At 45.1% G+C, this 26,374-nt stretch overlaps 1 protein-coding gene and 2 non-coding genes across 4 annotated transcripts; all 3 read left to right on the top strand.

Annotated features, from left to right (window-relative positions):
• Positions 1-23,798, top strand: KDELR2 (KDEL endoplasmic reticulum protein retention receptor 2). 2 transcript variants are annotated; one of them, XM_032266516.1, is made up of 5 exons: positions 1-254; positions 10,529-10,629; positions 16,700-16,858; positions 20,347-20,599; positions 23,186-23,707. In XM_032266516.1, exons 1-5 carry the CDS (start codon positions 164-166, stop codon positions 23,218-23,220), a joined length of 639 nt encoding a protein of 212 aa, XP_032122407.1. In that variant the 5' UTR covers positions 1-163; the 3' UTR covers positions 23,221-23,707. The 2 variants fall into 2 exon arrangements, with proteins under 2 accessions (XP_032122407.1, XP_032122408.1); XM_032266517.1 differs by lacking the exon at positions 20,347-20,599 and having other exon boundaries at positions 17-254; positions 23,186-23,798.
• LOC116542006 lies at positions 4,805-5,008 on the top strand. The gene has a single exon (XR_004265038.1). It is a non-coding gene; the product is annotated as a small nucleolar RNA SNORA73 family (small nucleolar RNA).
• On the top strand, positions 12,673-12,779 carry LOC116542003. Its single transcript, XR_004265035.1, has one exon. It is a non-coding gene; the product is annotated as a U6 spliceosomal RNA (small nuclear RNA).
• Positions 23,799-26,374: the final 2,576 nt, after the last annotated feature.

Below are 26,374 nucleotides of genomic sequence, written 5' to 3'. Positions count from 1 at the left end.
CTGGCACCGCTTTCCCAGGCTGCCCCGCGCGCGCGCGCCGACAGTTCGGCCACGTCCCTGGCCACGTCGCGGCCGCTCTCGCCATCTTCGCCGCTTCCTCTCAGGGGCTGCTGCTCCCTGAGCCGCCGAGCTCCGGGGCCGCCGCGCTGCGCCGACCGCCGCCATGAACATATTCCGGCTGACCGGGGACCTGTCCCACCTGGCGGCCATCGTCATCCTGCTGCTGAAGATCTGGAAGACGCGTTCCTGCGCGGGTGAGCGGCCGGGGAAGGCCCCGAGAGGCTCGGGCGCGGGGGCCGGGTCTGGCAGAGGACCCGCTGACCTCGGCCGCCTCACGCCCCGCGGGGCCTGCGCCGGCCCGACACACCTCCTCGGCCGGCCTAGCGGGTGCCCGGACCCGAGGGACAGCAGTCTGCGGGCCCTCGGTGTGGGCGCCGCCGGGCCAGGTGTCGCAGCGCGGGGCCCCGCTCTGCACCCGATCCCGGCGCGAACTTGAGCCGTCGGGGCGCACCCGGCTGCGCGGGGCCCTGCTCTGTCTGAAAAGTTGGCGTGGGTGGGAGGTTCCGGCAGGCGTGGCCCCTCCGTGGGCTTGAATGGGGGCGCTTCTCTGGCCGGGGTCCCGCTTGGGGGCTGCCAGGGGTGCAAGGAACCCGCGTATTAATGGCACGGGCGGGAGGAGAATGGGCAGGATCGCTGCTGACTGGGCCTGACGTGGCAGCCCAGCCAGCTCGGGAGGTGGGGCGGGCGCGGGGAGAGGTCATCTGGCTCCCCACCCTGCCCGTGCAAGGCTTGGGCTCTAGGTGTGGTGCAGTGGGGTCGGATCAGGCATGTCCTTAGAGTTGTGTGGGCTTCACCCAAGCCCTTGGATCCAGGATCACACCTGCCAGGGGAGGGGCTTGCGGGGAGGTCTAAAGTGATTTTCTTGGCATAATTAACTCTGCTTTGGGAAAAACTATCTGGTTTGTCAAACTCCAAGTGCCTTCATCTAATGACGGGTTCTCTTAAAATTGCGGCACCCGGGGACCGCGGAGGTCTCTCCTCTGGGCTGCTGCCGTTCCTCACTCCACGTCACCAGTGAGTTGGCTGCTGCCCTGTTCAGGAGTACAGATTTCATGCAGGCACTGCTGGTAGGCAGTGAAGCGAGCCTTTCCTAGATAATGGTTGTGGACTTTACATTTCATTAATTTTAAAGGCATAATAATCGCAAGCTTTTCACTTCTTTTTTTGAAACAGGGTCTCGCTCTGTCACCCAGGTTGGAGTGCAGTGGTGCGATCACTGTTCACTGCAGCCTCTGCCTCTCCTGGCTCAAATAATCCTCCTGCCTCAGCCACCTGAATAGCTGGGACTCTAGGCATGCACCACCACACCTGGCTAATTTTTTTTTTTTTTTTTTTGCTATTTTTTTTGTAGACACAAGGTTTCACCATGTTGCCCAGGCTTTAACTTTTAAAAAAATTCCTTAAACTTATTTTTGATGCTCGGCGAAATAACTTTTGTTGAAATCAAGAACTTAATATTTTCAGAGGCAGTAAAAGACAATCCTGAAGGAACTGGGTGGCAGAGACTCTATTTACCCGATTTCTTTCTTAAAATGTTGACGTCTAGAGTCACACTTCATTTCTATCTAACTCTGCTGTCTGCAGGCCTCACCTGTCTAACTGAGATCCAGGAAGTAAGCAAAACCAAAAAGACCTTTGAGCAATCAAAATGGGTGTTACAAAGTCCTTGTGCCAGTGTGCCTGACTTGGAGGTGATCTCTCAATTGATACATAGTTCTGAGAGGCTCCATTGTATGATTTCCAATGACAACAAATAATTGCAGCAATTCTGAGAACTGACTTTGAGGCACTTGCTTTCTAGCAAGTAGTCTCCTGATAGCTTTATATAGCTTATCCCAGGTTATCATTAAAATAACCCTAGGAGTTAGGTGCTGTTGTTCCCATTCTTTTATGGGGGAACTGAGTCTTAGGGAGGCAAATAAATTAGTGATAGAGCCAGGATTGAAGCACAATTAGTACCTCAAAGGATCTGAGTGATGAATGTCTAATGGAGCTGAAATAAACACTGGATACCAAATCAATATGTGTAGATTATTTTTTGTTACACTCAGATGATGTTACCTTTTTTTTTTTTTTTTTTTTTTTAAAGAGTTAGTGCGGGCCGGGCGCGGTGGCTCATGCCTGTAATCCTAGCACTTTGGGAAGCCGAGGCAGGTGGATCACGAGGTCAAGAGATCGAGACCATCCTGGTCAACATAGTGAAACCCCGTCTCTACTAAAAATACAAAAAATCAGCTGGGCATGGTGGCGCATGCCTGTAATCCCAGCTACTCAGGAGGCTGAGGCAGGAGAATTGCCTGAACCCAGGAGGCGGAGGTTGCGGTGAGCCGAGATAGTGCCATTGCACTCCAGCCTGGGTAACAAGAGCGAAACTCCGTCTCAAAAAAAAAAAAAGGAGTTAGTCCGGTGTCTCACTCTGGCTGGAGTGCAATGGCTGTGTCACCTCACTACAGCCTCAAACTCTTAGGCTCAAGTGATCCTCCTACCTCAGCCTCCTGAGTGGCTGGGTACAGGGGTGAGCCACAGTGCCTGGCAGTGTTACTTTTAATCTTTAGTTTTGCTCCAGAATCTTTGTGTGAGTCTCTTCATTTTCTTCTGTTTTTCAGAATCCCCTCCTCTGGCAAGTTATTAAGTCTTGAAGTGTGCTGTCTCCTAAACTTTTATTCACACTAAGATATTTGGGAGAATTTAGTGCAACTCTAGAATAGATTTCTTTCTTTTTTTCTTTTTCTTTTTTTTTTTTTTTTTTTGCTACGGAGTCTCACTCTGTCACCCAGGCTGGAGTGCAGTGGTGTGATTTCAGCTCACTGCAACCTCTGCCTGCCTCCCAGGTTCAAGCAGTTCTCTGCCTTAGCCTCCTGAGTAGCTGGGATTAGAGGCACCCGCCACCATGCCCAGCTAATTTTTGTATTTTTTAATATAGATGGGGTTTCACTGTCTTGGCCAGGCTGGTCTTGAACTCCTAACCTCGTGATCCACCTGCCTCAGCCTCCCCAAAGTGTTGGGATTACAGGCGTGAGCCACTGCGCCCAGTCATTTATTCAGAATTAAATGCTAAATTTGACAAGCTGCCTTTTTTTCCATACTAAATAATAAAAGTTAGAGTCTTTCAAAAGAGTAAGAATTTGATAAGAGTTTCTCAAATAACTGGAATAGGAGACACATGCATCCAGATTGTGTTTCTCATTTTGAAAATACTCGTACTGGGGCTGGGCGCGGTGGCTCAAGCCTGTAATCCCAGCACTTTGGGAGGCCGAGGCAGGTGGATCACGAGGTCAAGAGATCGAGACCATCCTGGTCAACATGGTGAAACCCCGTCTCTACTAAAAATACAAAAAATTAGCTGGGCATGGTGGCACGTGCCTGTAATCCCAGCTACTCAGGAGGCTGAGGCAGGAGAATTGCCTGAACCCAGGAGGCGGAGGTTGCAGTGAGCCGAGATCGCGCCATTGCACTCCAGCCTGGGTAACAAGAGCGAAACTCCGTCTCAAAAAAAAAAAAAAAAAAAAAAAAAAAAGAAAATACTCATACTGAGGTTCATTTTTAGGATTTTAGCACCAATTTTGAAAATGGTATTTTAGTCTCGGAACTGTGGTGCTTTTTACCCAGTAAGGATCAGAGAAGCTAGTGAGGAAGCTGGAGATTCTGTTTTCCTCATAGTCAGATTCCAAAACAGCTGCCTTTAAGGACCATTTCAAAGTAGGGGCAGTGAGCTGATCATGTTTGAGCCTGCATTCTCTTGTGGCTGTGTCTGCTATTGTCATTACAGAAGGGTGCCAAAATGGACTGTGAGTTTCTTCTATTCTGATTTATCATTGCAGCTCCATCCACAATATGCTCAAGTTGTCACTTTATTTTTGTCCTAAACACTGACCTACTTAACCTTGGGAAAAGAAGCTGCGGTTTTAGTTATGAAGGGCTTCCTATCCAAATTTTCCTGCAAGCTGATGGTTATTAGTGCTGTATCTACTGTAGTGCAGTATCTATTAGTATGTATCTACCGTAGCTACAGGAGTCTTTCTGAGATCCATGACCTCGGGCCTTCCTCCCCCAATGTCTCTCCTTCCCTGTTTCCCCTGTTGCTTAGATTGTTGTTAGCTGTTATGTAGGTTGTAAACTTTCCATCCTACCAAACACCATACTGGAGCTTATGGTATCCAGATTTCACATATTGGTCAGTTTATATTTTTGAAGTCATGTAGTGGGTAAGATGTGGAATACTCCAAGTAGCTTTTGAATCACCTGTGCAGCTCCCTCTGTAGTTGCTGTCACCTCAGCTGGTTTCTCTCTGAGTAACCATTACTCTCAAACATTTATTGACCACCCACTGTGTGCAAGGCACTGGCACACAGTTCAGAGCAGCAGCTTGTAGCTATTAAAACTTTCTGTTAAAAAAAAAAACAAAAAACAAAACAAAAAAAAAACTTTCTGTTGTCAGCTGGACTTAGTGGCTCATGCCTGTAATCCCAGCACTTTGGGAGGCCAAGATGGGTGGATCACTTGAGCACAGGAGCTCAAGACCAGCTTGGGCAGCATGGTGAAACCCTGTCTCTACCAAAAATACAAAAATTAGCCAGCCATGGTGGTGCACTGTGATCCCACCCAGCTAATCAGAAGGCTGAGTGGGGAGGATCACTGGAGCCCAGAAAGTCGAGGTTGCAGTGAGCCGTGATCACACCACTGTACTTCAGCTTGAGTGACAGACTGAGACCGTCTCAGAAACAAAAACAAAACAGGTTTCTGTCCAACGTGGATACCCTAGGAGGTCACTCTCCCCAGGCTCTGTCCAAGTGGCGCAGGGGAGCATAGGGCTTTGCCCCGTGATGTGCAGTCCCTTTCCACAACGTTGGAGATGAAGTTGGGCCTCGTGTCTGCGCCTGCATATTCCTACAGCTCCCCAGAGTCCTGTGGACAGTGACTGGGGAGACAAACCATGCAGGAGACATGTCTAGGAATAATTTAAAAAAAAAAAAAAAACAGGTTTCTATTCTCAAGAAAGCTGCAATGTAGTTGAAATGATATGAAAATGTATGAAAGATAAAAATGTAGGATGTCAAACTGTCAGGCAGTTAAAGCCTATGGGTGTGAAACAGCAAGAAGATCCCAGGGAAGGCTCCTCTGACTTTCCAGCAAGATGTGTATAAGACCTGTATGAAAAGTATTAAGGCTGGGTATGATGGCTCACACCTGTTATCCCAGCACTTTGGGAGGCTGAGGCGGATGGCTCATCTAAGGTCAGGAGTTCAAGACCAGCCTGGCCAACATTGTGAGACCCCATCTCTACTAAAAATACAAAAATTAGCCGGACGTGGTGGCACACACCTATAATCCCTGCTACTCATGAGGCTGAAGCAGGAGAATCGCTTGAACCCAGGAGGTGGAAGTTGCAGTGAGCTGAGATTGTGCCACTACACTCCAGCCTGGGCGACAAGAGCGAAGTTCTGTCTCAAAAAAAAAAAAATAGGGAAGTATTAAACTTTGCTGATGGACATAGAAGATGACTTGCATGTATGTTTATACCATGGTCCTGGAGAGCACCCAGGCAGGCTGGTGAAGAAGAATAAGACACATCTCTCCAAATTGATTTTTTAATTCAGAATATTATCAAAGCTAAAGATAATAAACTGAGAGAAATAATCTGTAATATACCTAAGTGACAAAAGCTTAATATCTATAATAAAGTACTCCTACAAATAAAAACCCAGCAGAAAAATGAGCAAAGTTGGCGACTCACTGATGAATAAGAAAAGACCAGTGAAGCATGAAAGGATGCCCAGCCTCACTAGAAGCTAGGAACTTGAATATTAAAATAGCAGTGCAGCCGGGCGTGGTGGCTCACGCCTGTAATCCCAGCACTTTGGGAGGCCGAGGCAGGTGGATCACCTGAGGTCAGGAGTTTTCAGGACCAGCCTGCCCAACATGGCGAAACCCTGTCTCTACTAAAAATACAAAACATTAGCCAGGAGTGGCGGCGGACCCTTGTAATCTGAGCTACGTGGGAGGCTGAGGCAGGAGAATCACTTGAACCTGGGAGACAGAGGTTGCAGTGAGCCAAGATTGCGCCATTGCACTCCAGCCTGGGTGACAGAGTGAGACTCCATCTCAAAATATATATGTATATATATATGTATCGAGAGAGAGAGAGAGAGAGAGCGAGCGAGCGCGTGAGCGAGCACGAGCAGTTCAGACCAGGTATGGTGGCTCCTGCATGTGGTCCCAGCGCTTTGGGTGGCCAAGGCTAAAGGATCACTTGAGGCCAGAAGCTTTGAGACCAGCCTGGGCAACATAGTGAGACCCTATCTCACAAAAAATAAAAGATTAGCTGGGCATGGTGGCGTGTACCTGTGTCTTAGCTTCTCAGGAAGCTGAGATGAGAGAATCACTTAAGCCTCAGGCTGCAGTGAGCTGCGCTCATGCCATTATACCCCAGTCTGGGCAACAGGTGAGGTTCTATCTCAAAAAAAAAAAAAAAAAGGAGTCGGGGGAGGCAAGCAAAGAAAGAAGAACACCAGTGCATACTGTTACCTGCCCACCACTGGGTAGGAAAAAGTAAAAGAGGTTTACAGCCTCTCAGGTTGACAAGGATGTGAAGAGAAGAGTCTTCTCCTTTGGTGTTAGTAGATATGTAAATTGGCATAGCCTTTCTAGGAGAAATTTGACAATATCAAATTTTAAAATGTTCATGTCTTATTTTTGGTTTATGTGTTTTTATTTGCATTATTTTGAGTTATGGATTAAAATTTTTAATTGGTACATTATGATTGGATCTACTTATGGGATACAACTTGATGTTTCAATACAATGATCTAAGCAGGGTAGTTATATCCATCATCTCATGCATTTATCATTTCTGCATTCGAAAACTTCTCTTCTGGCTATTTTTGTAATATATAATACCTTATTGGGAGGATTACTTGAGACTAGGAGTTCAAGGCTGCAGTCAGCTATGATTGCACCAGTGTACTACAGCCTGGGCTGTATCAGGTTAAATGTCTTTTGTTTTCTGGGCCACAAAGACCCCAGAAAACAAAAGACATTTAACCTGATACAGTAGAATAAGACAAGAATGATGTTAAGTTTAATGACTGGCTTCCATTTAACAAGTTGTACTCCTTGTTATGGATGTTTGGTGTATATGGTATGGGGATGTCGGTTTCAGAAACATTTACAAAAGTGAGTATTCTGGTAGAGCTTATTACCTGGTAACCTTAGCATGCTTTGATCTCAAAGGAGAGAGATACTAACTGGGAGCTGCTCTGGCTTAGTAGCAAGTGTTCTACCCCTAACCCTTCCAGGAGATTCTTGCCCTACCCCATTCTGTCTTCAGCTGGAATCCCCATTTTCCTGTGAAGACAGAACATTTTTGTTGTTCTGTAAGAAGCTGCTCCTACTTCCTAATCAGGATCCTGGGCCAGGGAGAATGGTGTGGGACCACGTTAGCATCCGCAGATTTCCAGTACGGCGGTCCTATGTGGATGCTACTCCATGGACAGGCCGTAGACAACACACTGCCCCGTGCGCACTCTGGGTTCTCCCACCCTCTAGCTGGTGGTAAATTAGGGCAGAGCCCTATTTACAGTCACAGGGACACAGTATGACTTGGACATTCTTCAGAAGTGTTCTCCCAAAATACCACAAAATGAGAATTTGCCCCCATGACATGAAGGTAAAATGAATTCCATTTTCTTTTGTCCATTTGTTCATTCAGCAAATATTTTCTGAGTCCTGCTGTGTGTCAGGGCCCAGTGTCCCGTGCAGGAAATACAAGATGGAATAAGGTGTGACCCCAGCCTTTAGAGATCTCAGTATCCAATGGGGTTTTTGGGGAGAAGAGAGGCAGGAACCAAATCATCACAGTGTATTTTTATAAGTACTGTAATTGGAGCTAAAGCAGCAGCTGGCATGAAGCAGGTCTCATTATGTGCTTGCTGAATGAATCAACAGCCCCAAGGGTGGGTGTCTTCAGAGATGACCTCCGGAGGAGGTGGGATGTGATTTGGGTCTCCAGGGGGGCTGGTAAAGACAATATGATGATCCCTGGTTTTCACTATAGGCATGCTGGGAAGAAGGGCACAATTTCAAATCTGCCTGGCTTCCAAAGTTCTGTTAGGGTAAAACCCTTTCCCACAGAATTCACCTTTCTGTATCCTATGTGTTTGTATTTAAAATACTGGAAAGAACCATATAGGAAATAAGCTGGAAATTGATTTCTTAAGGATTCCACAAACACCAGATAGGGTCTGACTGCTCCCTGTTCTTTCTTCTTCCCCCTCTGTAACCTCCAGTTTTCTTGGTTAGCAGCAGCCTTGTTATTTCTCCTTTGGAGCATTGATCTCTGTAGGGAAAAAAAAGTTACCCGTTACTGGGGAAAAGACTAAGCAGAGCAGATTTACTGTCTGTGTTTCCTCCTTGAAGTTGGTTTCTATTGATGGATCTGGAAGGATGGCATCAACATTTTCTTCCATTTCTATTTAGGTGTATATGTGAATAGGCTGGGACTGCAATTATTCATCTGAGAAAGTAACATTCTTACATTCAGGCTTTCAGCTTTAGCAAGCTGCAAAGTGATTGTTCATAAAATATTGAAAAACAATGTGTAATACAAAAATTAGCCAGGCGTGGTGGCGCATGCACCTGTAGTCCCAGCTACTCAGGAGGCTGAAGAGGGAGGATCACCTGAGCCCAGGGAGGTTGAAGGTGCAGTGGGCTGTACTCTTGCCACTGCACTCCAGCCTGGGCAACCAAGTGAGACCCAGTCTCAAGAAAATAAAAATAAAGGGCTTTTCATGTTCCAGAGTAGTGTTGTGAAAGATTTGGGTAAAGAGACATTTCTGTTAAACTCATACTTACTAAAATGTGTAATGGTGTGAAGTTTGCATCAAAGATGAGGGTGGGTGGGTTCTGACATTTAATCAGCCTTCAGTTTTTCTAATGCATCCGCTCAGTCTCCAGCATCTGAAACCCATAGTTCATGTCCTTTGTCACATAAATATTTGACTAACTATAAATGTCAGAAAAGCTGTGTGCACACCACATAAACATCCAGCCTTCCCAGCTGAGTGTGGCCATGCCATGCAGTGCTCTGGAGGTGGGTTGGTGGTTGGAAGTGGAAACACAGTTTCAAGGCCTTAAAAAAAACAGCTGCTTTTGAAGACTGGCTATAGTTGCAGGTTCCTACCTTCATGCTGTCCTAGCATTCAGGAACATTTTTATACAAATAGAATGAAATTTCTGTTTTTGTTTTTGTTTTTGTTTTCTTTTAATTTTTTGAGACAGGGTCTCACTCTGTCACCCAGGCTAGAGTGCAGGGATGTGACCACAGCTCACTGCAGCCTCAACCTCCTGGACTCACATAGTCCTCCCACCTCAACCTCCCATGAGCTGGGACCACAGGCGTGCGCCACTTTGGCCTGACTGTAATTTTTCTTTTTTTTTTTTGTAGAGACAGACTCTTGCTATGTTGCCCAGTCTGGTCTCGAACTCCTGGGCTCAAGTGATCCTCCCTCTTTAGCCTCTCAAAGTATTGAGATTACAGCCATGAACCATTATGCCCAATTGAGATAGAAGCTTTAAAAATCTTAACATGTCCGAGTACTTGCTGCCCTTAGCAAAGGAGTCATCTTGGGAGGTCATGCTGTTATTCCAGCAGGAGTTCCTGTGCAGCTCTTACTTGAGTCAGTGCTCTTCACTAGACTCCTCATCCCCCTTAATCACAGTAGACTCCAACTCCATTCTCAAAAGATTTCTCACCATGGACATACTATTTTACCATGCAAAGAAAGGGCTAGGGGAGGTGGCTCATAACTAGTCCCAACACTTTGGGAGACTGAGAGAGTTGCTTGAACCCAGGAGTTCAAGACTAGTGTGGGCAACATGGTGAAACTCTATCTCTACAAAACTCTTTTTTAAAATTAGCTGGATGGGATAGCTCACATCTCTAGTCCCATCTATTCGGGAGGCTGAAGTGGAAAGATTGCTTAAGCCCAGGAGATCAAGGCTACAGTGAGCTATGATCGTGCCTCTGCATGCCAGCCTGGGCAACAGAGGAAGACTCTGTCTCAGGGCAGTGGGGAGAGAAAAAAGGAAAAGAAAAATCTATAGGTAAGAGACAAATTATAACACTAAATGACAGAATTATTGAGAGAAATTTGTTCCTACCTAAGCTGATGTATTTGAGAAATACAAGGTTCCTTTTGAATGATACACATCCTGCCAAAATGAAGTCCCTTTCCTGTAGTCACCCTTTAGAGTGAGACAGAAAAGCCTGTTAGAGCTTCTTAAAAGGGGTGTGTTCAGGAATGATAAGGATAGAAAAACTACAGCTGCTCTTGTTCATTTAGAGGCATCCCAGGCCTGGGTCTTGACCCCACGTGCCCCTCCTTCCCTGTCTGCACTCCCTGCCCAGTGTGATCCACAGGAATCCTAAAGCTCTTCAGGCCTTTCTAATACTTCCCTTCTGTTTCTCTAGGTATTTCTGGGAAAAGCCAGCTTCTGTTTGCACTGGTCTTCACAACTCGTTACCTGGATCTTTTTACTTCATTTATTTCATTGTATAATACATCTATGAAGGTATGGTATGCCATGCACTGGAATGTATTTCATCTATAGTGCACAGACCTATGGATATTTAATTTATGTCAGCTGTGTATTTTTAATTAAAATGCTCCAAAAATAATATCTTAATATGCTGTTCTTGACTTTAAAACTTTTAGACCACCTTGTACGTATAACTGGGAATAAATGAGCTATCGGTAAACATACATTTTTGGTTTCAAAACAGTAGTTAATTAAAATACTTTGAAGTTCAAGCTTTTTTATTTTAGGTTCCTTAAGTATGATAAATATAAAGCTCGGGATAACTCTATAAGAAAGAGGGGTAACTATTATATTTTCAAGTTGTGGGAAATTACAGAGTCCCCAGAGCAATCCAGCAAGTTGGTGCATAACAAGGAATGAAAGTAGGACTCCTAGTTGCAGTGTCTCATTTTGCTGCTGTGTGAGGAACTGTGTACAGGCCTCTACCTTTTTTCTTTTCTACTTAGTAAGTTTTTCTTAAACTGCCGTGTGTGTTATTTTTATTATGTTTGCTATGCTTAAATGCTCTCTATACCATCATTTACTTAGTAACATACTTTTTAAACCTCCAACTTGTCCTAAGCATTAGTATCTATAACACCTTTGTTGTCTTTCTTATATGTTTTTCTAATTCACATTAAAACAAATGTATAACTTTTTTTTTTTTTTTTTTTTTGGAGACAGAGTTTCGCTCTTGTTGCCCAGGCTGGAGTGCAATGGCGCGATCTCGGCTCACCACAACCTCCGCCTCCTGGGTTCAGGCAATTCTCCTGCCTCAGCCTCCTGAGTAGCTGGGATTACAGGCACGCACCACCATGCCCAGCTAATTTTTTTTTTGTATTTTTAGTAGAGACGGGGTTTCACCATGTTGACCAGGATGGTCTCGATCTCTTGACCTCGTGATCCACCCGCCTCGGCCTCCCAAAGTGCTGGGATTACAGGCATGAGCCACCGCGCCCGGCCAAATGTATAACTATTAAAATACAAAGTGTTTGCACACAACCTAACACTTCGTGTACCACTGGTGGTACACACCCCATACTGGGATACTATATGACTTCTTAGGGGACTTCATGGACTACATGAGCTTTGTTTCTTTCTCACAGTGTTGAATTGATGCTTATAAACGCCTACAGAGCTGGGCACTGAGGATGTGGCAGAAAATAAGAAGTCTCTAGTCTGGTGTGGGGAGTACACAGAGTACGCTCCTGACCTCAAATGATCAGCCTGCCTCCGCCTCCCAAAGTGCTGCGATTACTGGTGTGAGCTACTGTGCCCGGCTGGCAGTTTCTTATAAAGTTAAACTTGGGCCAGTCACGGTGGCTCACACCTGTAATCCCAGCACTTTGGGAGACCAAGGTGGGTAGATTGCTTGAGCCCAGGAATCCGAGCCAGCCTGAGCAACATAATGAGACCCCGTCTCTAAAATAAATAAATAAATTAGCCAGGCATGGTGGCGTACTCCTGTAGTCTCAACTACTCAGAAGGCTGAGGTGGTAGGATTGCTTGAGCCCTGGAGGTTGAGGCTGCAGTGAGCCACGATCACGTCACTGTACTCAGCCTGGCGGCCTGAGTGATCAAGCAGGAACCTGTCTCCAAAAAAAAAATAAAAGAAACAAAGATAGAAGTATAGGGGCTCTCAGGATATGTAATAGGAGTCTGATTTCTTTCTTTCATTCATTCTACAAATACTGAGCCCCTGTGTGCCAGGCAGTATTCTAGGCCATTTGGTTATTGGCACACCCAAGGAAGTAATATTTAAACTGAAACTTAAAAGTATGATATCTAAACAACCTTCCCCTTAACATTTTGTGTTTAGGAGAATTTTCATAAGCACTGGTGAAAGGAGACATAGCAATATGTCAGTCTGGTCTTTATAAAATCTGTAAAGCAATTTTGAGTCACTTAGCAAATTTGAGTGACTTATAATGGATTCTTCATTATCAAGTGTTGGGAACCTAGTATTCAGGAAATAATGAGCTTATTTAAAAATGGTTAGGTCCCCACTTGTCTAGGCAAGTTAAAAAAAAAATAGGCGTGCTCGCTTCGGCAGCACATATACTAAAATTGGAACGATACAGAGAAGATTAGCATGGCCCCTGCGCAAGGATGACACGCAAATTCGTGAAGCGTTCCATAAAAAAAAAAAAAAAAAAAAAGGCATAGAGGTGTGTAAGCAAGAATCCTCCCTCCTCCTCAGGATGCCCAGGTTTCAGAGGATTCCATGCTTGCTTGGTTGTAGTTTCTAAGCACAATGTCCTGAAAGTCTGGAGTGAGAGCTGAGGTGCTCCTGTCTTTTTTTTTTTTTTGAGACGGAGTTTTGCTCTTGTTACCCAGGCTGGAGTGCAATGGCGCAATCTCGGCTCACCGCAACCTCCGCCTCCTGGTTTCAGACAATTCTCCTGCCTCAGCCTCCTGAGTAGCTGGGATTACAGGCACGTGCCACCATGCCCAGCTAATTTTTTGTATTTTTAGTAGAGACGGGGTTTCACCATGTTGACCAGGATGGTCTCGATCTCTTGACCTCGTGATCCACCCTCCTCGGCCTCCCAAAGTGCTGGGATTACAGGCTTGAGCCACCGCGCCCGGCCCCGCTCCTGTCTTTTTACTTTAACTTCCATGTGCTGGTGAGAGGAGAGAAGCAGCTGTTTTTCTCCAGCTGCTGCTAAGGCCTTAGTGGAAATAACGGCCATCAAGTGTTTATTAATCTTGAGCTACCCACAGACTGGGTCCTGTTGAGGGGCCTCTCTGCTGTGAGCCTTGGCTGAATGTGCTGAGGGGGCTTAATGCATGTGTAGATGGATGTGTGTTTTGTTTATGCATGTAGATTTTGTATTTTATTTATTCACTTACATGTGTACATACATTTGTGAGTGGAGAGAACTCCTGTAATAGTATATATAATGTTCCTTGATTTCTTTTGGGGGTATTCTTTGGTATATGAGTATGACCAACAATTTTAATACCATGTTGACTTTATTTACAAATACAACTGCATGATGAGGTGTCAGGGACAATTCAGTGTCTTTGTGGGTTTTTGGGTTTTGATTGTTTTTTTTTTTTTTTTTTTTTTTGAGACAGAGTCTCACTCCATCACCCAGGCTTGAGTGCAGTGGCATGACCTCGGCTCACTGCAACCTCCACCTCATGTCACCACGCCCGACTAATTTTTGTATTTTTAGTAGAGACGGGGTTTCACCATCTTGGCCAGGTTCGTCTTGAACTCCTGATCTTGTGATCCACCCACCTCAGCCTCCCAAAATGCTGTTGGGATTACAGGCATGAGCTGCTGCATCCAGCCCTTTGTGGGTTTTTTAAAGCATGTAAAGGCTTCATGACTGCTCTCATTTTCTTTTTAAGTCATCTGCCCCTAGATATTCTCATGTTGTCTTTCCTGGGGACAAGTAGCACCAGGCAGAACAGCTACCTCTCAGGTATTTCTGTTCCTGGACTAAACCTGCTATTTGATTCTTGGGCCTAAATTTCTACAGTCCGAGAGTTGATGTAATTTTAGAATATCAGAGCTTTTCTTTGGGGTTGAAGGAATATATGCTGTTGGTTTGACCTTTTTTTTTTTTTTTTTTTTTTTTAGACACAGTCACACTCTGTTGCCCAGGCTGGAGTGCAGTGGTGTGATCTCTGCTCACTGCAGCCTCCACCTCCCAGGTTCAAGCAGTTCTCCTGCCTCGGCCTCCTAAGTAGCTGAGATTACAGGCACCTGCCACTACACCTAGCTAATTTTTGTATTTTTAAAGTTAAATTTACGGCCGGGCGCATTATCCCAGCACTTTGGGAGGCTGAGGTTGACAGATCCGGGGTCAGGAGATTGAGACCATCCTGGCCAAAATGGTAAAATTCCATCTCTGCTAAAAAGTAGCTGGGCGTGGCAGTTTGTTCCTGTAATCCCAGCTACTTGGGAGGCTGAGGCAGGAGAATTGCTTGAACCCGGGAGGCAGAGGTTGCAGTGAACCGAGATCACATCACTGTACTCCAGTCTGGCGGCAGAGCAAGACTTCATCTCAAAAACTAAAGACAAGTTAAACTTACACTTAACATATGACCCAGCAATCTCACCCCTAACTATATACCCAAGAGAAGCGAAAACTTACATTCGCAGACGCTTGTACACAAATGTTCACAGCAGCTTTATCGACTGTCCTCCCAAATTAGAAACCACCTGCCCTTCACCTGGTGAGTGAATAAACAAACCGGTGCATCCATACAATGGACCACCAATGGACTCAGCTACAGAAAAGGAACAAATTATTAACACTAGGCCCTCATTTAATGTCATTGGTAGGTTCTTAGAAACTGTGACTTGAAGTGAAACAACGTATAGTGAAGCCAGTTTTACCATAGGCTAATTGGTATAAATAAGAGTTAAGTTCCTACAGCATATTTCTGGTCCCAAAAGCATCACCAGACTTTTTTTTTTTTTTTTTTTAGACAGAGTTTCACTCTCACTCTTGTTACCCAGGCTGGAGTGCAATGGCGCGATCTCGGCTCACTGCAACCTCCGCCTCCTGGGTTCAAGCAACTCTCCTGCCTCAGCCTTCCGAGTAGCTGGGACTATAGGCACGTGCCACCATGCCCAGCTAATTTTTGTATTTTTAGTAGAGACGGGGTTTCACCATGTTGACCAGGATGGTCTCGATCTCTTGACCTCGTGATCCACCCGCCTCGGCCTCCCAAAGTGCTGGGATTATAGGTGTGAGCCACCACACCCGGCCCAGACTTTTAAATAAAGACCAAAAACAGGCTGGGCGTGGTGGCTCATGTCTGTAATCTCAACACTTTGAGAGGCCAAGGTGGGTGCATTACTTGAGGTCAGGAGTTCGAGACCAGCCTGGCCAACATGGCAAAACCTCGTCTCTACTAAAAATACAAAACTGAGCTGGGCATGGTGGTGGACACCTATAATCCCAGCTACTCAGGAGGCTGAGGCAGGAGAATCACTTGAACCTGGTAGGCAGAGGTTGCAGTGAGTCAAGATCGTGCCACTGCACTCCAGCTTAAGTGACAGAGCGAGACTCCGTCTCAAAAACAAACAAACATGAGCTATACATTTAAGAAAGATTAATAAAAGCAGCATAATTATTTATCCAATTTTTGCTGAATCAGTGCGTGGTGGTGGTCATAGTGGTGGCGGATTAAGTCAAGAAGTTTATATTTGCAAAGCAAAGATTATAAGGAACACTCCTGTCATAAAGCTCAACAACAACAAATATAGCAGGCTCACTGGGTGCTTTTGTACAACATTGTTTATTGTGATACATTTGTATAATTATTGTATACTACTTTATGAATTTTTATTTTACCATAATTCATATTCATTTTCCAAGCCACTTACTTCAGTTCAGGGTCCCAGGTGCCCAGAGCCTATCCCAGCAGCTCAGGAGCAAGGTGGGAACCCCCACTGGACAGAATGCCATTCCATCATTGGGCACACTTACCCACACCCACACACACTAGGACCGTTCACACATGCCAGTTCACCTAACATGCACATCTTTGAGATGTAAGAGGAAACCAAAGTATCTGGAGAAGACCCACACAGACCTGGGGAGAACATGCAAATTCCATGTGAACAGTGGCCACAGCTGGGAACTAAGCTCGTTGTCATGACGAAATATGTTATTGGTGGACCTGCTGTATACACAGTAAGTTTGGTAACTCTCAGATACATTAGGCTAACAGAAGTTGGACTCAGAAGGCGACATACTATATGACCCCATTTATGTGGCATTCTAGAAATGGCGAAACTAGGGACAGAGAACATAAGCGTGATTTCAGGAGGCTGAGGAAGCCTGGGGGAACTTGACTACAAAGGGACAGCATGGCAGAATTTTGGGGGTGATGGAACTGTTCTGTGTCCTAATTGCAGTGGTAGTTATGCCTCAGAACTGAACACCTCCAAAAAGGAGAATTTTACTGTATTGAAGTTTTAAAATTCTAAAAAAAGCTAAGGAAAAACATCTTGCCTTTCCAAACATGGGTGATAAAGCTGGGGGAGCTGGAACAGTGGTGAGGTATTGACACCTGGTGTTTTTTCTTTTGGTTGTAGGTTATTTACCTTGCCTGCTCCTATGCCACAGTGTACCTGATCTACCTGAAATTTAAGGCAACCTACGACGGAAATCACGATACCTTTCGAGTGGAATTTCTGGTGGTCCCTGTGGGAGGCCTCTCGTTTCTAGTCAATCATGATTTCTCTCCTCTTGAGGTCAGTTTAAGAGGTTATTTAGGGCTGAGCGCGGTGGTTCACGCCTGTAATCCCAGCACTTTGGGAGGTCAAGGTGGGCGGATCATAAGGTCAGGAGTTTGAGACCAGCCTGGCCAACATGACAAAACCCTGTCTCTACTAAAAATACAAAAAATTAGGTAGGTGTGGTGGTGCACACCTGTAATCCCAGCTACTTGGGTGGCTGAGGCAGGAGAATCGCTTGAACCCAGGAGGCGGAGGTTTCAGTGAGCTGAGATCACACCATTGCACTCCAGTCTGGGTGACAGAGTAAGACTCCATCTTGAGAGGGAAAAAAAAAAAGGTTATTTAGGGCCGGGTATGGTGGTTCATGCCTATAATCCCAACATTTTGGGAGGCCAAGGTGTGCAGATCACTTGAGGTCAGAGGTTCATGCATTCAGCCTGGCCAACATGGTGAAACTCTGTTTCTATTAAAAATACAAAAGTTAGCCAGTCATGGTGGCACACACCTGTAATCCCAGCTACTCAAGAGGCTGAGGCACGGGAATCACTTAAATCCAGGGGGTAGAGGTTGCAGTGAGCTGAGATTGAGCCACTGCACTCCAGCCTTGGTGGCAGAGCAAGACTCCATCCAAAAAAAAGTTACTTAGTGGTCATATCTGGTTATCTAGGTGAATGGATCTGTTTTCATGTTGGCAGAACATGTAGGTATTCATGGTTTTTTTTTTTTATTTTTTATTTTCTGGTTTGGCAAACTCCAGTACAGTGTTCATGACTGGTGTAAAAAATTATAGATGAGGCCGGGCGTGGTGGCTCATGCCTGTAATCCAAGCACTTTGGAGGTCAGGGCAGGCAGATCACCTGAGGTCGGGAGTTCAAGACCAGCCTGACCAACATGGTGAAACCCCATCTTAAAAAAAAAAAAAAATTCAGCCGGGCGCGGTGGCTCAAGCCTGTAATCCCAGCACTTTGGGAGGCCGAGGCGGGTGGATCACGAGGTCAAGAGATCGAGACCATCCTGGTCAACATGGTGAAACCCCGTCTCTACCAAAAATACAAAAAATTAGCTGGGCATGGTGGTGCGTGCCTGTAATCCCAGCTACTCAGGAAGCTGAGGCAGGAGAATTGCCTGAACCCAGGAGGCGGAGGTTGCGGTGAGCCGAGATCGCGCCATTGCACTCCAGCCTGAAAAAAAAAAAAAAAAAATTTTCTCAAAAAAAAAAAAAAATTGTAGAAGAAAATTAAGCACCCACATATTTGGTTGTCTGCTGACAGTTTACTGTCTGATTCCTTTGAAATAGAAACTTGAAACTGTATTTTGTTATCTTGACTTCTGTGGTACCAGACACAGAGCCCTGCCTGTCCCAGTGTTGGAAGAACATGGTCTCCCTCCTGTAGCCCACATTTTGTTTCCTTTGCATGTATAGATGTGGATTGATGTCATGTCTGTGACCCTGTTTAGCAGCACTCTGCACCCCTTTCCTTTAGGAAAGGTGGTTTGTGGTACCCCTGGCACTGTGCAGTGCGCTGATCTGCTCCCAAGTACCTCTTCCTTCACCACTGAACAGGCAAACGGTGCTGCTCCACATCCTGGGGCCAATCAAGTCACTGTGCTGTCCTTTTTTTTTCTTTATAGACAGGGTTTCACCATGTTGGTCAGGCTGGTCTTGAACTCCCGACCTCAGGTGATCTGCCCGCCTTGGCCTCCAAAGTACTTAGATTACAGGCAGGCATGAGCCACCCATGCCCGGCCTTTTTTTTTTTTTTTTTTTTTTTTTACGGGGTGTTTCTTTGTCACCCAGGCTGGAGTGCAGTGGCGTGATCTTGGTTCACCGCAACCTTTGCCTCTTGGGTTCAAGTGATTCTCCCGCCTCAGACTCCCAAGTAGCTGGGATTACAGGTGCATGCCACCACACCTGGATAATTTTTGTATTGTTAGTAGCAACAGGGTTTCATCATGTTTTCCAGGCTGGTCTTGAACTCCTGATCTCAGGTGATCTACCTGTCTCGGCCTCCCAAAGTGCTGGGATTACAGACGTGAGCCACCCCGCCCAGCTGCACCTAGACTTTTAAAACACTCAAGGACTCTGTGAAAGTCCTTCTGTCATCATCATGAATAAAGTCATATGTTGGGCAGAGAATTTCCATAATTACAACTCTGATTATACCCCTTTGATTTAACCACACCAGAAAAGCCTAAGGAATAAGAAAAATAGGCCGGGCGTGGTAGCTCATGCCTATAATCCCAGCACTTTGGGTGGCCAAGGTGGGTGGATCACGCTGTCAAGAGATCGAAACCATCCTGGTCAACATGGTGAAACCCCGTCTCTACTAAAAATACAAAAATTAGCTGGGCATGGTGGCACACGCCTATAATCCCAGCACTTTGGGAGGCAGGAGAATTGCTTGAACCCAGGAGGCAGAGGTTGCGGTGAGCCGAGATCGTGCCATTGCACTCCAGTCTGGGTAACAAGAGCGAAACTCTTGTCTCAAAAAAAAAAAAAAGAATAAGAAAAATAGGGAAAATATTTCAGTACTCTGGCAAGATCAGTCGGTGAGGAAAAACAGCAGTGAGGAAGTAGGAGCTTCCCACTTACCAATGCTGTCAACCCTGGCAGAAAGCAGGGTTGATTTGTCATCCCAGATCTGGAGCAGGACAAGCTTGGCCAGGAAAAATGTCTTTATGTAGACTCATAGAAAATTGAAGAGGGAAAAATAAACCTGGAGGGACAAGGTCAAAGAGGTAGAGGCATCCAAGTTACCCAGCTTGTCACACTGGCAGTGCCCTGCCTCTTGAAGGTTGCTTAAGTTTCTGTGATTTCTGCCAGGAGTCCCCAATCCCTGGGCCACTGACTGGTACTGGTTCGTGGCTTGTTAGAAACCAGGCTTCACAGGAGGTGAGCAGTGGGTGAGCAAGTGAAGCTTCATTGTATTTACAGCCGCTCCCCATCACTCACATTACTGCCTAAGCTCCACGTCCTGTCATAAAAGTGGTGGCATTCAGTTCTCATAGGAGTACAAATCCTATTGTGAACTGTGCATGCGAAAGGTCTAGGTTGCCTGCTCCTTATGAGAATCTAATGCCTGATGATCTGTTACTGTCTCCCACCACCCCCAGATGGGACCATCTAGTTGCAGGAAAACAAGCTCAGGGCTCCTACTGATTCTGCATTATGATGAGTTGTATAATTATTTCATTGTATATTACAATAATAATAGAAATAAAGTGCACAGTGAATGCAGTGCACTTGAATCATCCTGAAACCATCCATCCACGCTGCTGGTCTGTGGAAAAATTGTCTTCTATGAAACCAGTTGCTGGTGTCAAAAAGTTTGGGGACCACTGGGTTATTCAGTTGCCAAGCTGTTGTTCAATTTTGGGCCAACATGCCCCACTCCACAACTCCCTGTCATCTTAAGCTGCTTTGTGGTAAAGCAAGCAAGAGTGTTTCCTCTAGGCTTCTGGTGGGCAGTGAGCCTGACGGAAACTTGCCATTTCTCTTCCAGATCCTCTGGACCTTCTCCATCTACCTGGAGTCTGTGGCTATCCTTCCGCAGCTCTTTATGATCAGCAAGACTGGGGAGGCTGAGACCATCACCACCCACTACCTGTTCTTCCTGGGCCTCTATCGTGCTTTGTATCTTGTCAACTGGATCTGGCGCTTCTACTTTGAGGGCTTCTTTGACCTCATTGCTGTGGTGGCCGGCGTAGTCCAGACCATCCTATACTGTGACTTCTTCTACTTGTACATTACAAAAGGTATGTTGGGTGCAACTTAACATTGTTTCTAGAGTCATGTGTTCTTTTAGGAGCGCCCTTGCTCAGTACTCTTCTAACCTGGCACTCTCTCATAAAGCAGAACTGGCTCCAGAGAACCATTTTTGTGACTGGCCAGTAACATTCTGGATCAGGGTGTCTTTTTTTTTTTTTTTTTTTTTGAGACGGAGTCTTGTTCTGTCACCAGGCTGGAGTGCAGTGGTACAATTTTGGCTCTCTGCAACCTCCACCCCCTGGGTTCAAGCGATTCTTCTGCCTCAGCCTCCTGAGTAGCTGGGACCACAGGCACATGCCATCATGCCTGGCTAATTGTTTTGTATTTTTAGTAGAGACAGGGTTTCACCGTGTTGGCCAGGATGGTCTCGATCTCTTGACCTCATGATCTGCCCGCCTTGGCCTCTCAAAGTGCTGAGATTACAGGCGTGAGCTATCACGCCCAGCCAGGGTGTCATCTTTTTAAATATAACAACGCTTTTCCTTTTGTGATAGATTTCCTAAAATGGCATGTTTTCATTGTAAAAAATTCATCTGGTGTTTTAGTAAACATTAACACCAGATACTTTTCAATGCATACACAGACACATGACTTAAACTCTGCGTGCTGATCTATATACTGCTTTTATTCCACTCACATTTTTCATGTCACTAGAAATCTACATAGTTTTTGTTTTTTGTTTTTTGGTTTTTTTTTGAGACAGAGTCTTGCTCTGTTGCCAGGCACCAGGCTGGAGTGCAGTGGCGCAATCTCAGCTCACTGCAACCTCCGCCTCCTGGGTTCAAACAATTCTGCCTCAGCCTCCTGAGTAGCTGGGACCACAGGTGCACGCCACCACGCCCAGCTAATTTTTGTATTTTTTAGTAGAGATGGGGTTTCACCATGGTCTTGATCTCTTGACCTTGTGATCTGCCTGCCTCGGCTTCCCAAAGTGCTGAGATTACAGATGTGAGCCACCGTGCCCAGCCTAAAAATCTGCATAATTTTCAGTAGCCACAGAGTGTTTCATTATGTGCATATACCATAATTTATTTACCCAGCCCCCTATTTATGGGTGGTCAGGCTGTTACTGGTTTGCTGTTAAAATCCAGTCATTAAATCAGCATCCTTATCTATACGTGTTTTTGCATTTGTATGAATATAGGACATGTGAACTTACAAAAATCTGATGAACACTATCATCCTTGTTTAGGAAAAAAGAGCATATTTATGCATATGTAACCCAAATGCATGCATATAGTTTTGAGAGGTTCAGGAGCACCTGAAACCCAACCACAGATCCCAGGCTAAGAATCCAGCTATCCAATAAAATTCCTAATGGTGGTGGAATTGCTAGGTAAAAGAGCATATATAGACCGGGTGCAGTGGCTCACGCCTGTAATCTTAACATTTTGGGAGGCTGAGGCAGGTAGATCACCTGAGGTCAGGAGTTTGAGACCAGCCTTTTCATGGCGAAACCCCATCTCTACTGAAAATACAAAATTAGCCAGGTGTGGTGGCACGTGCCTGTAATCCCAGCTACTTGGGAGACTGAAGCAGGAGAATCTCTTGAACCCGGGAGGCAGAAGTTGCAGTGAGCTAAGATTGTGCCATTGCATTCTAGCCTGGGCAACAAGAGCAAAACTGAGTCTCAAAAAAAAAAAAGATTTAAAAAAAAGCATATCTTATTTCTCACCTTTTTTTTCTTTTTTCTTTTTTTGAGACAGATTCTTGCGCTGTCACTCAGGCTAGAGTGCAGTGACGGGATCTCGGCTCACTGCAACCCCTGCCTCCCAACTTCAAGCGATTCTCCTGCCTCAGCCTCCTGGATAGCTGAGGTTATAGTTGTGTGCCAACATACCTGGCTAATTTTGTATTTTTAGTAGAGATGGAGTTTTGCCATGTTGCCAGACTGGTCTTGAACTCCTGACCTCAGGAGATCCACCCACCTCAGCCTCCCAAAGTTATGGGATTATAGGCAGGAGCTGTCTCGCCCACCCATCCTTTTTGTTTTTTTCTTTCTTTTCAAAGGGACAGGGTCTCACTCTGTCACCCGGGCTGCAAGAATGCAGTGCCGTGATCTTAGCTCACTGCAGCCCCAAACTCCTGGGCTCAAGTGATCCTCCCTGCTCAGCCTTCTGAGTAGCTGGGACTACAGGTGCATGCCACCACACCTGGCTCATTTAAAAAAAAAAAAATTTATAGAGATGGGGTCGCTCTCACTTGGTTGCTTATGCTCGTATTGAACTCCTGGCTTCAAGGGATCCTCCTACCCTTGCCTGCCAAAGTGCTGGGATTACAGGTGTGAGCCACTGCATCCGGCCTTTATGTTTCAGTACCCAGAATTTCATATGCTTCCCTACATAAGCTATATTTTACTATATTGATTAGGGTGAAAGCCATAATAACAAAAAGCCACTATGAATTTAGTGGCACGTTGGATCAAATTTGCATTTTTAAAATACAATTGCTTATTTCCTATACCTTTCTATGTAGAATCTTGTGTGGGGGAGACTTCTAGGAATGGAAAGGAGGAGGCTAAGTTTGTCAGCATCAGTAACTTTTGTTTTCTTTTCCTCTCTTTGAAATTCTAGTACTCAAGGGAAAGAAGCTCAGTTTGCCAGCATAAGTGCCAAAGACCATCACCAGCATCTGTCCTTCAGGGTGCTTGGACAGATTTCTTACCACAGCAAAGGCATAAGATGCTTGATACGGAAAATCAGAAACTTAACTCTTTTGTTGCAGATAGTCATCAGTGGCTCTGTAAGAATGCAGAGGAGAAGAGCCAGAAGGTTTCTGTTTAATGCATCTTGCCTTATCTTTTTTTATTACTGTGTACAAAGATTTTTTTACACAAAGAAACTTAATGCTGTATTAATAAATTCAGTGTGTAGCTTCAATTGGGATAGTTTCAAAAGTGAAGATTTTTGTGAGGAATAAGTGCAAATGTTCTTTTTTTATTTTAAAAAATTCTTTGAAACTGTTGAGTCTTTGTGTCTGCAATGAAATTGTACTCCTTGACAGTTGGTAGATTATATATTCTTCCACCTATCAAAATTGCATTCCACTATATTTATTTTTTGCCAGAAGATGAGCTCTATTTGTTTGAAATCTGAGACACTATGTTTAATTGGATGTATCTGTTCAAATTTATTCCCACGTGATGTGGAACTCCTTTGTTGGATGTCACAACACTACATTTAAGGTTGGTAAGGATGACTTGCAGGTCCATGGTTTTCATTACCAAAATTTTAAGATTCTGAATGTCGATGGAGTCTCACTGAAGAGTTACCAAAGGTGCCTGCCCTCCTCCCCTGCTGGAATGTGTCAGTTGGAGACTGTCCCAAGGGTGCCGAAGAATCCAGTGGCAGGGGTTCTGACTGCTTTCCATCTGAGTGTGGGATGGGAGGGGTGTTCATGATCATTTGGATATAGGAGTCTACTGCTATGAGGAATGGAACACAAGTAGTTAACCTATCACTTTCATTTACAATGCCAAAAGATGTCTACAATCGTGTCCCTGCTCAGATTCAAACAGTTTTCCGTATCACTTTTTGGTGGTAAGATGATTTACAGTTTTTTTTTTTTAATTGACAGTACCACTTACCATTCCTTATATTCTTTTTGTTCTGTGTGGTTTTTTTCTTTTTATTTAACCCACAGTCAACATCATAGTTTCTTGTTTTGTTTTACTGAGCTCTTGCAAGACTTATGTTACCATCCTAAAAAACACTATATTAAACATAGAATAAATTGTCCTTTTTATGAATTAGGCTTTTGAAACATCCTGTGTTGGGATGATTTTTTTGTTTTTCTTTTCTTTTTTTTTTTTTTTTTTTCAAAGACGGGGTTTTACCATGTTGGTCAGGCTGGTGTTGAACTCCTGACCTCAGGTGATCCGCCCGCCTTGGCCTCCAAAGTGCTTGGATTACAGGCGTGAGCCACCGCGCCCGGCTGATTTTTTTTGTTTTTCAATTGGCAACAAAAGCTCTGTAGGGCTGCAAACATTTAAAGTCTATATAATCATCTTTAAGACATTCTGTATTTTGTGGAAATATTAGATTTTTTTTTCCTGATTTTGCCATTATACGGATTTGCTATTTTTTTTTATTAATACAAAAGTATAAGACTTTGTTTTTTATGTGATGCACCATAAATATTAAAGTGTTGAATACTAACAGTGCTTACTATGGAAAGGATGTATTTTTGCTTTCTGCATTTCAGTGTCTTCTGGAGGAAGGGTGCAGGATGGGTTTCATTTGTATCTAGTGTGTGTCTTAACATCTTTCTAAATCGGCAGTGTAACTGCATAGTTTTAACTTTCTGTGTCTCCCTCATTTTTTCCCTCTTTGCCTCATGTTTTTGCTTTTGTGTATCAGAGCATCTTTCTTTACAGCATCCTGGTCTTGCATTAGTTTCTGTGGTCTTTTTTCATCCTCCTTGAAGATTCTGAGCAGAGGGAGGCTGGGAAGTCTGGCGCAGTAGGTGAGCAGCCGCTTGCTGCCCAGTCCAGGGTGGGTGGGGTGCACACCTGTCTTTGTGCATGCAAATCCGACACAGCTGGCACATCCGCTGGAGAGCACAACCCATGGAAGGGTCTGGAAGCTGCATGTAGCGATGCCTTCTGCAGTCATCCTACCCAAGTAAAAATAACTTTGGCTACGTTGTTACCACTGTTTTGTGGTCAGCCAGGAGGACATCTTAGCAATGGTGCCTGCGATGGAGTGCGGGACTGGGCCTCATCCTCCCTGGCGTTGGGAACCAAGGCCTTGTATGCCACGCCTTATGAAGCACTGTTTCACAGTTACTTTCACTTCCCGAATAAAGGTTACCAGGTAATTAATTTTTTTTATTGAGGTGTTTGTGTGTTTTTCAGTGTAAGCATGATGAGAAATAAAGCAAAGGTCAGAGATTTGTCCAGTAACTGATATTACAGGAAAAGCTGTTTTCCAGCCAGGCCTGGTGGCTCATTCCTGTAACCACAGCACTTTGGGAGGCTAAGACAGGCGGATCACTTGAGGCCAAGAGTTTCAGACCAGCCTGGGCAACATAGCAAGACCACATCTCCATTTTAAAGAGAAGGGTTTCTTGGCCATTGGCTTCTTAACAGAGACCAATCCATTCCCCTGTCCAGTTCAATCACAGAGAAACTTTGAAGAAGTTTCTGGCTTCCTCACGCTCTGGCCAAGAGAAGAGCAGGTGGAGAAGGGGTTTTTATGGAGATCATAGTGATTTATGGGAACCCTAAGTAAGAAAAGCACACGCTTTGGGCCCAGTCCTGTGTTGAGACTTGGCTCCCTTGCCTACACTCCCTGACCCTGGACTTCACATGAGCCTCATTGCCCTCACTTACGTAGGTAAACTCCCAGGGATTTCTGTGCGGTTTAAATGAGCCACTGTTGGCAAAGCTCACGGCCAGAGCTTGGTACACATCCAGTAACCACCTTTGCCCCACCTGACTTTGTGTTTAGTTTGTGACAGCTGCTTCAAAAGCTGGTTGGGAACTGGTTTCTGGCAGAAATCCCTCTGGCCCATTTGATATGGGTCAGATTTGCCAGAAGGTTCACAATGCTTGTTTGGCGAGGTATAGAAATTGACTCTGGCCAGGCACAGTGGCTCATGCCTGTAATCCCAGCACTTTGGGAGGCTGAGGTGGGTGGATCACTTGAGGTCAGGGGTTCGAGACCAGCCTGGCCAACACAGTGAAACCCCGCCTGTACTGAAAATACAAAAATAAGCTGGGTATGGTGGCGTATACCTATAATCTCAGCTACTCGGGAGAC

Source organism: Sapajus apella, unplaced genomic scaffold, assembly GCF_009761245.1.
Source record: "Sapajus apella isolate SASKATOON/1434 unplaced genomic scaffold, GSC_monkey_1.0 scaffold159, whole genome shotgun sequence".
NCBI classification, from domain to species: domain Eukaryota; kingdom Metazoa; phylum Chordata; class Mammalia; order Primates; family Cebidae; genus Sapajus; species Sapajus apella.
This window is presented reverse-complemented; position numbering and strand designations above follow the sequence as displayed.